The sequence below is a fragment of the Aureococcus anophagefferens genome (genome assembly GCF_000186865.1).
Source record: "Aureococcus anophagefferens unplaced genomic scaffold AURANscaffold_4, whole genome shotgun sequence".
NCBI lineage: Eukaryota > Pelagophyceae > Pelagomonadales > Pelagomonadaceae > Aureococcus > Aureococcus anophagefferens.
In genome coordinates, this window is record NW_008705564.1 from 259157 (window position 1) to 270401 (window position 11245).

At 74.3% G+C, this 11245-nt stretch overlaps 2 protein-coding genes across 2 annotated transcripts in view; one reads left to right on the top strand and one right to left on the bottom strand.

The window, feature by feature from the left end:
- Window positions 1-4163: 4163 nt before the first annotated feature.
- On the top strand, window positions 4164-4529 carry AURANDRAFT_8081 (hypothetical protein; the record flags this gene model as incomplete). Its single annotated transcript, XM_009035923.1, has 1 exon — window positions 4164-4529. A coding segment is annotated over one exon (366 nt), but the record flags the coding sequence as incomplete, so codon positions are not given.
- A 1895-nt stretch (window positions 4530-6424) lies between these two features.
- The window catches only part of AURANDRAFT_70982 (hypothetical protein), a gene marked incomplete at both ends in the record, with an annotated part of 11195 nt that continues 6374 nt past the window's right edge, over window positions 6425-11245 (bottom strand). The window contains 4 exons of the mRNA XM_009036455.1: window positions 6425-7098; window positions 7298-7507; window positions 7679-9403; window positions 9603-11082. Coding sequence (XP_009034703.1) covers window positions 6437-7098; window positions 7298-7507; window positions 7679-9403; window positions 9603-11082 — 4077 coding nt within the window. The remainder of the gene's footprint in view (window positions 7099-7297; window positions 7508-7678; window positions 9404-9602; window positions 11083-11245) is intronic.

An 11245-nucleotide genomic window follows, 5' to 3' on the forward strand; every position in this document is an offset into this window, starting at 1 on the left:
TGGTGCTCTTCGCGTCGACGAACCCCCGCGGGGGCCCCTGGGGCTTCGGCACGCTGCCCTGGCTCGGGGCGCCCCGCGGCGGTCGGCCCGACGCGCGGGGCCCGCGCTTCGTGCCGCCGAGCCAGCGGAAGCGCGCCGAGGTCGAGCTCCGGCGGCGCCTCGAGGCCGGCGGCGCGGGCCCGGCCGCGCCGGCCGCGCCGGCGCCCGCCGGGGAGCGCGGGGCCTGGATCGACGCCTCGGGCCCGCGCCTCGGCGACGGCGACGGCGGCGCCGCGCCGCGGTCGCCGGAGGCCGCCGCGGAGGCCGCGGGCGAGTACGTCGGCTGCTTCAGCAGCGAGACGTGGTTCACGGGGCGGCGCTACCTCGGCGGGTCGCGGGGCGCCTACTACCGCCTCGCCGCCGCCGACGCCCTCCGGGGCCGCAAGCCCTACTTCGCCTGCGCGCGCCACGGCGGCGACGGCCACGGCTTCGTCTTCGACGCGCTCGCGGAGGACGCGCGGCTCGCGTTCCCCGAGGGCGACCTCGTCGCCGGCGGCTGCGAGCACGCCTGCGCCGACGACGCGTCCAAGCTCTGCGGCTGCACGGACGACGGCTGCACGGGCGCGCAGACCGCGGGCCAGGAGCACCACCGCCGCTGGGCCGTCTACCGGCTCCCCGAGGCCGCGGCGGCGCCGCCGCCGCCGCCGGAGCCGCGCGCGGCCGACGGCGGCGGCGACGGCGACGCCTGGACCCTGCGCCGCGAGCGCGCCGCGGAGGCGCGGCTCTTCGAGGCCGCGGCGGCGACGGCCTTCGGCCACCTCGGCTTCCCGGACCCGCAATAAGAATCAAAAGGCGAGCGGAGGTCTGTAGGGAGCGCGCCGGGGCGGGAGCGGCGGCCGGGAGGGAAGGGGGGGGGCGCCGGGGCCTACGCCTCGGTCTCGCTGCTGCTCGTCGTCGTCGCGGCGACGGTGAGGTCGTCCGTCTTCGTCGGGTCGTCGTCGCCCGGCTCCAGGTGCGACACGGGCGCCGACTTCGTGATGCACTTGCCCTCGCTGCAGAGGTGGAAGAGCACGTTCGACGTGTTGTAGCAGCCGTAGGTCATCATCGTCGACGTGCCCGCGTCCGTGAGGTAGCCGTCGAGCTGGATCGCGTCGCCCGTGGGCTCGACGGCGTAGACGTCGAGGGCGCCGAAGCCGACGCGGCTGCAGTGCCACTTGTTGCCCGCCGTCGTGAGGAGGTCCGTGTACGTGTCCACGGGCACCTCGTACTGCGTGAGGTCGAAGTGGTTGTCGTAGTACTGGTCGAAGCCGCACGACGGCGACGTGTACGAGGCCTCGTGGGCCTCGTTCTTCGCGTTCTCGAGGTCCTTGACGCCGAAGGTCGACGCGTAGCTCGACGTGTCCGTGCGCTGGATGAAGCGGATGGGCATCGCGGCCTCCGGGAGCCGGAACGTCTTCATCGTGAGCCCCTCGGTCTCGTCGCTGTAGAGGTAGTCGAAGTCGGCCTGGAGGATCTGCGTGTAGTACGTCGAGATGGTCTCGATGTCCGACGTCCCCTTGGAGATGGCCACGGGGATGAGGTAGTCCTCGCCCGGCGGGCTCGCGCCCGCGGACGAGATCGTGCTGTGCGGGAGGCGGACCATGTCGTCCTCGAAGATGGGGCGCTGGGCCTTGGCCTCCGGCGCGACGGCGGACACGATCTCGAAGTTGATCTGCGAGTCCGGAATGTGGACGATGAGCGAGAAGAAGGTCCGGCCCGTCGTGCCGCCGTCCGTCGTGTGGACGTCGCTGTTGTCCTTCCAGCGGAGCAGCATGTAGGCGACGCCGTCGCGCTCGAAGTCGTTGATGTAGGAGTCGAGCGAGTTCGCGACGAATACCGTCGCGAAGTCCATGAAGGCGTCGTACTCGCCCATGGTCCCGAGGCGCGCGTTGAAGTGCGCCTCGACCGTCGCGACGTCCGTGTCGCCCGCGGGCCGCTTCGCCGCGTTCACCATGTGGATGCCGAAGCACGGCGTCGCCTCGCCCTCGTTCGTCCCGTTGAGGGCCAGGCGCACGTAGCTGCCGCAGCCGCCCATGCTGTGCTCGCAGAGCGAGTAGTCCGTGAAGCCGCCGTCGGACTCGCACTCGACGGGGAAGTAGCTGCGGAGCCACTTGCCCGTCGTCGCGGGCTCGGAGACGGAGAACGTCTGCTTCGAGATGGTCAAGTTGCAGTACGCCGATTTCAGCGACCCGAGCTCCGTCGCCGTCGCCTCGACGGGCCGGCGCGTGAACGCGGCCGCGACGCCGCCCGCGAGCAGCCCCAGTCCGACGAGGCCCGCGGCGAGTTTCCGCGACGGCCGGTTCGTCACGACGATCGGTTCCTGTTCGACCTTGGCCGGGGCCGACGAGGCGAGGAGCGTCTCCTCCTCCATGGTCGCGCGCGGGCAGCAGCCGACGACGACGATGGGCAGCCCAAGTGCGCCCCTGAATCCACGAGCGCCAGTGCAGCTTTGTCCTACGAATCATTTTGCGATTGTTGAGGCAATTCCTCGAGGCCCCTGGGAGGCGATATGGCATCGCGCCGCCTCCCAGGCTAGCACCATGTGCGGCATCGCCGCGTTGGTCTACGGCGACGACGCCGCCGCGCCGGCGGATGCGACGCGCGCCGTCCTCGAGTTCGCCACGCGCTGCGGCCTCGAGCGCCGCGGGCCCGACGGCCTCGACGCCGCCGTGCCGGCGCCGCGCGTGGCGCTCGCGGCGTCGGTGCTGCGCATGCGCCGCACGGACGACTGGCGCCAGCCCGTCGTCGACGGCCGCGGCAACGCGCTCGCGTGGAACGGCGAGTGGTTCGACGGCGACGGCGCGCCGCCGGCCGGCGCGGGCGACACCGCGGCGGTCGCAAAAATGCTCGGCGCGGCCGTCGCGGGCCTCGCGGACGCGGCGGACGCGGCGGCGGCCATGGCGGCGGTCCTCGCGGGCCGCGTCCGCGGGCCCTACGCGGTCGCGTTCTACGCCGCGGACGCCGGCGCGCTGCTGTTCTGCCGGGACCCGCTGGGCCGCCGGTCGCTCGCGTTCGGCCCCGCCGAGCGCGCCTTCGGCGTCGCGTCCGCCGTGCCGCGCGGCGCCGCGGGCTGGGCCGAGGTGCCGACGGACGGCGTGCGGTCGCGGCGGGGTTTGGAGGCGCCGTGGCCGCGCGCGGGCTTCTACGACGCCGTCGCGTGGCCTCCCGCGAACATCGCGTTCGACCCGCCGCCGCGCGCGGCCGCCGCGGCGCGGCTCCGGGCCGCGCTCTCCGGCGCCGTGGCGCGGCGCGTCGCCGGCCACGACGACGTCGCCGTGCTCTTCAGCGGCGGCCTGGATTCGGCGGTGCTCGCGCGGCTCCAGGGCAGCACAAGAGAGCGAAATTCCCAACTTCAAAGGCTCCGATCTCGGCCATTTTCCACTCGTTTCGGCTGATTTTTGGACGAGCGATCATCTCTCGGAACGCTCTCGAAGCGTGGATGTGTTTTTTGTAACGCGCGCGCGCGGAACACTCACGTTGAAGCGACGTTGAATCACTCTTGTCCTGCCCAGGCGCGGCTCGCGCACGACCACGTCGACGCGCGCGCGCGCATCGACCTCGTCAACGTCGCCTTCGGCGAGACGGGCCGCGCCGAGGCCGACGCGGCGCCGGACCGCGCCGCGGGCCGCGCGACGGCGCGCGAGCTGCGCGCGGCCTGCCCCGGCCGCGAGTTCCGGCTCGTCGAGGTTTCCGTGTCGGCGGCGGATCTCGCGCGCGACGCGCGGACGATCGCGGCGCTCGCGGCGCCCTGCGGCGACCACATGTCCTTCAACCTCGCCGCGGCGCTCTTCTTCGGCGCCGCGGGCGCCGGCGTGCGGCGCGACGAGGACGCCGGCGGCGACGGCGGCGGCGGCGGCGGCCTCCGCTACGGCGCGCGGCCGCCGCCGCCGGCCGCGCCGGCGCCGCCCGCCGCCGCGCGGCCGTGCGCCGCGCCGGGCTGCGCCTACGAGGCCCACGCGCGCTGCGCCGCGGCCCAGTGCGGCGTCTGCTGCCGCCGCCGGTGCCGGGCCGACGGCGCGGCGTGCCGCGCGCACCCGCCGCGGAGGACCCGGGAGGAGAGGGCCGCGGCGGCCCGGCCCCCGGCGCCGCCGCCGCGCGCGCCGTCGCCGCCCCGGGGCCCGGCGGCGACGTCGCGCGCGCGGTGCCTCCTGCTCGGCATGGGCGCGGACGAGCTCCTCGCGGGCTACGCGCGGCACCGGACGGCCTACGCGCGCGGCGGCGCGCCGGCGCTCGCCGCGGAGCTCGACGGCGACCTCGTGCGCCTCGCGTCGCGGAACCTGGGCCGCGACGACCGCGTCGTGTCGCACCACGGCCGCGAGGCGCGGTTCCCGTACCTCGACGAGGCCGTGCTCGCCGTCGTCCGCGGGGAGCTCGGGCCCGCCGTCGCGGACCTCGACGAGCCGCCGGGCGTCGGCGCGAAGCGGGTGCTGCGGGACGTCGCGGCGGACCTCGGGCTGCCGCGCGTCGCGACGCTCGTGAAGCGCGCGTTGCAGTTCGGCACGCGCATCGCGCCCTTCTCCAACCGGCTCTGCTTCGGCTCGAACCGGAAGGGCGACGGCACGGCGGCCTTCGACGTCGATCTGCTGCTGGCGCGCATCGAGGGTGTAGGTGTCAGCTAGGGGTCGCGTAGGCGGGCGCGGCGGCGGGGCGCGTGGTGCTCGGGCCACGCGATCGTCATCGAGGAGTCGGGCAGCTTAAAAATTGATCGTCCCCCCCTCGTTGAACACGTGAAGTGCAATTCTCGGCCTCGCCATTCGCGATCACCTCCCGGCACACGGAGGTCTCGAGGAAGAGCGGCGAGGACAGCAAGCCAACGCTGTGGCAACAGCATCGCGATCAAGGACTACTTGGAGATCGTGTACATCTGCATGGACATGGACGGCCCCTGGACCGACGACGAGCTCTGCAAGATCGAGGACCACTGGACGACCCAACCCAAACTCTCCCTCGGCCGCCTCGTAGCGAGGCGCCAGGCCGGCTCCGGCTGAGCCTGAGGTCGAGCTCGAGTCCCCAAACCTCCGACTCCCGCGGTTCCTCCCGGGCCCCCTACGTTTAGAGACGCGTCAAGGCAACAGCATCGGCGAGCGGAGCGCTCCAGCTTGTGGTCCCGGCGTCCCGGGGCCGTGCTGCTCGCACAGTCGTGAGCTCATGAGTATTAGACGACCGCGAGCCGCGCCTACGGAGATTCATTGACGCAAGCACGCGCCCGCGTCTCGAAATTTCTCGCCCGCTCCCCCGCGCCTCCCCCCTCCGCGCTCATCTTGCTCCCGCCTCCCGTCGGTCTCGACTTCAAACTACGTCGCCCTGCCTCCTCGCGATTTATTCAAAACCTCCCAGGTTCACACGCGATGCTACTCCACATGCTCACCGCTGTCGCCCTCCTCTCCGCCGCCCACCAGGTCCAGGGCATCAAGGTCACGGCCTCGGCGTCGAACCTTGGCGCGCCGGCGTCGGACGCCGAGGCCGCGGCCTCGCTCAAGGACCTCCTCCGCTCGTCGACACAGGACATCCTCGCGTCGCGCCGTCTCTCAGACCACGACGGCCAAGACCACGGCGACCAGACGAGGTCCGGCGGCGGTGACACCAGCGGCGGCAGCAGCACCAGGAGTTTTCAGACGTTTCCGCGTAACATATGGATCTTCTGGAAGCAAGGTTTGATTGAGAATGAGGCCGCGGTACGCTGTATTCAAAGTTGGAGAACACGCAATCCAAATTGGAATCAGATACGACGCTACCGACTTTTATTGCAGGAAAGGACGCCACCTTGATCCAATCAATTAAAAGCAAGCAATCATCGTCCGATCTGGCACGAGTAGCGTTGTTGGAGAGACTTGGGGGAGCGTACGCCGACGTGGACGTATACAACGTTCTCTCGCTGGACGACTGGCTTCCACAGTACGTCGAACCGACCGGTACATTACTCATTTTCACCAATGTAAAAGATCCACATTACATGAATGTACTTTTGGAATCTATTCGAAAAATCCGCCCTGTGAATTCCACCGCAGATTCTACCAATCCATGTAGATCCGATCATTCAACGAATCATGCACCAAGCGCAGCGTGACTTACGATACCGTCAGACGACTACTACAACTTCGATGTTGGACAACAAATTCAGAAAAAAGGTCTCCTACGACTAGAGTTGAGAAGGTCGTCAAGATGCGGTATCACCTTTCACCATCAGACTCGAATCTCAACACTTTCACACTGCGCTGGTCGTGAAGAAGTGGCCCCCGCCGCCGCCGAAGCCGCCGCCGCCCGGACGCGCCGCCCGCCTAGCCGGGCGCAACTCAATAAAGAGACCAAGCCTCTTCAACCTTGGGCACGGCGACGAAGTTTCATGGTGGTAACACATGGCCGCGGCGACCTATCTCGGCTCTCGTCCCTGAACACGGGGCTGGAGGCGCTCGGAAGGTTAGCCCGCGGGGTCCGCGTAGGCGGCGAGCGCGGCGGCGGCGGCGTCGCGGAGCTCGGGCCACGCGTCCCAGCCCCGCGCCCCGGCGCGGCCGTCGTCGAGGAGCCGCGCGGCGAGCGCGAGGCCCGCGCGCGTCGTCGCGAGGTGCGGCGGCGTGCCCGCGAACGCGTGGGCCGCGCGCGCGACCGCGAGGAAGTCGCCGTGGTGGCGCCGCGCGGCGGCGGCGAGGACGACGCACGCGACCTTGAAGGGGCGGCTCTCGACGAGCGGCGCGCCGGCCGCCGCCGCGGGCGCCGCGGCGAGCGCCGCGTACACGCGGCCGTCGCCGCCGGCGTCCATGGCCGCGAGCGCCGCGCCGCTCCGCAGCAGGTCGTCGCCGAGGTCGCCGCCGGCGCCCGGCGCCGCGGCCCAGGCCGCGGCGAGGTCGCGCGCCGCGGCCCAGCGCACGGACGCGTGCGCCGCGCGCAGGCCCGCTTTGAAGCGCGCGGCGCCGGGAGGCAGCGCCGCGTAGAGCCGCGCCTCGCCGACGCGGTCGGGCCGCCCGCCCCGCGGCGGCCCGCGCGTCGCCGCGTCGCCGAGCGTCGCGCCGTCGCCCCGGAGCGCGTGGAGCAGCTGGAGCCAGCAGAGCCCGAGGGGCTCGCCGTCGACGTCGACGTTGACGCCTGTGCCGAAACCAACCACTGGTTTGGGTGGTCCTGACCAAACTTGAGAACTCTCTAGCTCGGTCACATCGACGTCGATTCGGCTGATTTTTGGACGGATCGATGGCTCTCGTCGAGTTCTCGAAGCACAGCAGAAAGCCTTGCGTCGAAACGGTCGCATACGCGCACATTGAAGTCGGGTTGAAGATTTGATTCCCACACAGGTCGACGCCCCGGAGCGCCGCGACGGCCTCCGCGGCCGACGACGCGCCCCGGCGGTCCGCCCGGCGCCGCTCGTCCTCGTCGCCCGGCGGCTCGCGCGCGTGCGCCAGGTCCAGCAGGGACCAGAGCAGGCGCGCCTTCTTCCGCAGGTCTCCCGGCGGGCCGGCGAGCGCGGCCGCGAGCAGGTCCGCGAAGAGCGCCTTGACGCCTGGGCGGGAACCTCGCGATTCAACGTCGCTTCAACGCGGGTGTGCCGCGCGCGCGCGTTCCGAACACATCGTCCACGCGTCGAGAGCGCTTCGAGAGATGATCGCTCGTCCAAGAATCAGCCAAAACGAGCGGAAAACGACCGAGAGAAGAGCCTTTGAAGTCGGGGAACGTCGCGCCCTTTTCCCGCCCCGTTTCACGCCCTCGACCGTCGCGAGGTCGCCGGCGGCCACGTGTCGCGCGCGCTCCGCGCCCCAGCCCCGGGCGACGAGCTCGCTCACGGCGAAGAAGCAGGGGTGGGCCGGGGCCTCCGCGGGCGGAGGCGTCGCGGCGGCGTCGTCGGCGACCGCGGGCGCCGCCGCCGCGCCTCCCGCGCCGCGCGCGCGCGCGAGCCCGTCGAGGACGCCCAGCGCGCGCAGCCGCTCCGCCGACGAGTCCTCGTCGTCGCCGTCGCGGACGAGCTCCCCGCGCCGCGCGAGGGCGCCGGCGAGCGCGCCCGCGAAGCCCGCGGCGCCCTCCGGGTCGCCGTCGGCGCGGTCGCCGAGCGCCGCCGCGGCCGCGAGCGCGGCGTCCGCGGCGTCGCGGCTCAGCGAGCGGTCGCCGTCCTCCCCGTCCCCGAAGAGGGGCCCGAGCACGAGCGCCGCCGCCGCGTTGGCGAAGGCCTCGCGCGTCGCGGCCTCGGCGGCGCCGCGCGCCTCGTCGGAGCCGCCCGCGGCGCCGACGTCCGTGAGCAGCAGGAACGCCTGGAGCACGACGTCGGCGCGCGCCCCGCCGGCGGCGAGCGCGTCCGCCGCCGCGCGCGCGGCGTCGACGAGCGCCGGGTCGCCGCCCGCGGTGACCGCCATCCTCGCCGCGTCGCGCGTCGCCTTCGCCGCGTCGGTCCCGAACCCCGCCGCGAGGCCCAGCGCCTCGAGCGACGACCGGATGGACCGCAGCCGCGGCTCGAGGGGCGCGCCGACGCGGCCCGCGAGCCCCGCGGCGAGGCGCCCGAGGGGCTCGAGGCTCTCGCCCCCAAAGTTCTCGAAGAACGCGGCCGCGAGCGCGTCGACGGCCGCGCGCTCGTCCGTCGTCGCCGCGCGCGCGAAGAGCGGCGCCGCCCGCTCCGCGGCGGCGCGCTCGAGGTCGCCCGCGTCGCCCTCGAGGGCGTGGAAGGCCTCGCGCCGCGCCGCGCAGGCGTAGACCTCCGCGGGGGAGACGGCGCCGGCGAACTTCGCGGCGATCCGCGCGAGGAGCGGCGCCGTGTCCTTCGTCGCGATGGCGCGCAGGCTCGCCAGCGCCGCGTCGCGCCGCTTCTCCTCCTGCGTCGGCCGCCGCGCCCCCCGGGCGCGGTCGTCCTCGGGCGTCGCCGCCTCGTCCTCGCCGTCGTCGACGCGCCGCGGCGCGCCGGCGACGATTCCGCCGCAGAGCGGCTTCGCGTCGACGGACCGCCCGAGCGCCTTCGTCGCGCGCGCGAAGCGCCGCAGCAGCAAGCCGTGCTCCTGGGCGACGCGGCAGAAGGTCGCGTCGGCCTGGCCGCAGTGGGCGACGACGAGGCGGCAGAGCAGGTCGAGCGGCCGCGCGTCCGATTCCTTCCGGTAGCGGCCCTTGAGATACTTCAGGAGCACGGCGCCCGGCGGCGGCGGCAGCCAGGCGCCCCCCGCCTCCGGGCGATCGTCGTCGCCGTCGTCGTCGCTCTCCTTGAGGACGAGCAGCGCCGCGTAGGCCGACGTCGCGGGCGGGTCGCCGCCGGCGGGCGCGCACGCGACCGCGTCCTCCGCGGCGGGCGCCCGCGCGGGCAGCAGCAGGGACGCGAGCGCGTCGACGTTTCCGCCGGCGCGCGGCGCGTCGAAGAAGTGGTCGAGGTGGCGCCGCGCGAGGCTCGCGGGGCTCGCCTTCCGGAGCCGCGCGTCGGACGCGCCTGTGTGGAATTCAAATCTTCAACCCGACTTCAATGTGAGCGTATGCGACAGTTTCGACGCAATTGCTTCGGCTGCGCTTCGAGAACTCGACGAGAGCAATCGATTCGTCCAAAAATCAGCCGAATCGACTTCGATGTGATCGAGCGAGAGAATTCTGAAGTTTGGTCAGGACCACCCAAACCAGTGGTTGAATTCCACACAGCGTCGCGCCGTCGTCGTAGCGCCGGCTCGCGGCGACGGCGGCCTCGAAGGCGGCGCCGTTGCCGCTCGCCGCCGCGCGCACGAGGGCCTCGCTCCGGTAGACGGGCTCGGCCTCGAAGCGCGCGACGTCGACGTCGAGCGCCGGGTCCCGCGCGGGCGCGCGCGGCGGCGGCGGCGGCGGCGGCGGCTGCTCGGGGGCGACGAGCCGCGACAGCGCGCCCTCGAAGGCCGACGCCGGCGCGGGCTCGTCGCCGCCGAAGAGGCGCGCGAGGGCCTCCTTGGGCTGGGGCGGCGCCGCGGGCTCCGGCGCCGCGGGCGCCGCGGCGCCGAGCAGCGCCGCCCGCAGCTTCGACGCGGCGTCGAGCTCGCCGGCCTTGCGCTCGAGGTCCGCGAGCTGGGCCGCGCAGCGCGCCGCGAGGGCCGGGTCGCCCGTCGTCGCGCGCACGCGGCCGTAGTACGCCGCCGCGACGCGTCCCGCGACGGCGCGGCGGTCGCCCGCGTCGTCGGGCGGCGGCGCCGGCGCCGGCGCCGGCGGCGCGGCAAAGTCGGCGTCGCCCGCGTGGCCCACGCACCAGGCCAGGGCCGTGTCGAGGTCCGCGTTCGCCGTCGCGCGGCACGCGCGCCGCGCGCCGTGCTCGACGAAGCCGAGCGCGACGAGCTCCGCGACGAGCGCCTCGTCGGGCGCGACGACGACCGCGGCCGCCGCCGCGGGCGCGAACCTCGTCGCGAGGGCCGTCGCCGCGTCGTCGAACATGGCGCCGCAGCGCCCGACGAACGCCGCGTCCGCGCGCTCGACGACGAGGTACGCGAGCGCCGCGCCGGCCCGCGCGCGCCGCTCGAGCGCGTCGGGCGCGTCCGCCGCGCGAAAGATCTCGTCGCGCGCGCGGTCCGCGGCGTCGCCCGCGGGGCGCGGCGCCCCGAGGAACGCGCCCGCGGCGTCGAACAACGCCATGGCCTTGGCGCCCGCCGGGAGCTGCGCCGCCGCGACGGCCAGGGCCTCGCCCCCGAAGCCCGCGCCCAGCGCCTCCGTCGCCGCGTCCAGGGCGAGGTCGCACACCACGTCGCGGCACCGCACCGCCGCGGCGTCGCCCGCGCCGTCGCCGCGGCAGCCCGCGTCGAGCCGACCGGCCGCGCGCGCGAGCCGCGTCGCGTGCCTCGCCGCGCCGGCGCCGTCGCCGTCGGCCGCGGCGCGGCGGAAGAGCGCGAGCCGCGCGGCCGCGGCGGCGGCGACGGCGCCCGAGCCCGTCGTCGTCTCCGCCGCGAGGCGCGCCGCGCGGACGACCAACGCGTCGCCGCCGACGTCGCCGTCGCCCGCGCCCGCGTCGCCGAAGATCTCCAGGTCCTCGAGAAAGTCCGCGTCCTCGTCGTCGACGAGGGCCGCGAGGAAGCGCCCGGTGTCGTCGTCGCCGAGGTCGGCGACGGACGGCGCCGCGAGGATCTTCGCCGCGACCGCGCCGGCGACGCGCGCCGCGCGCGCCTCCTCGTCGCCCGCGCCGCCGTCGGCCGCCGCGGCGGCGAAGTCCGCGGCGTCGTCCGCGCCCGCGGCCGCCGCCGCGAGGGCGAGGCCGCGCGCCGCGCGCCGCGCGCCGCGCGCCGTCGCCGCGGCCGCGGCCCAGGCCGCGGCGGCCGCGGGGTCGTCG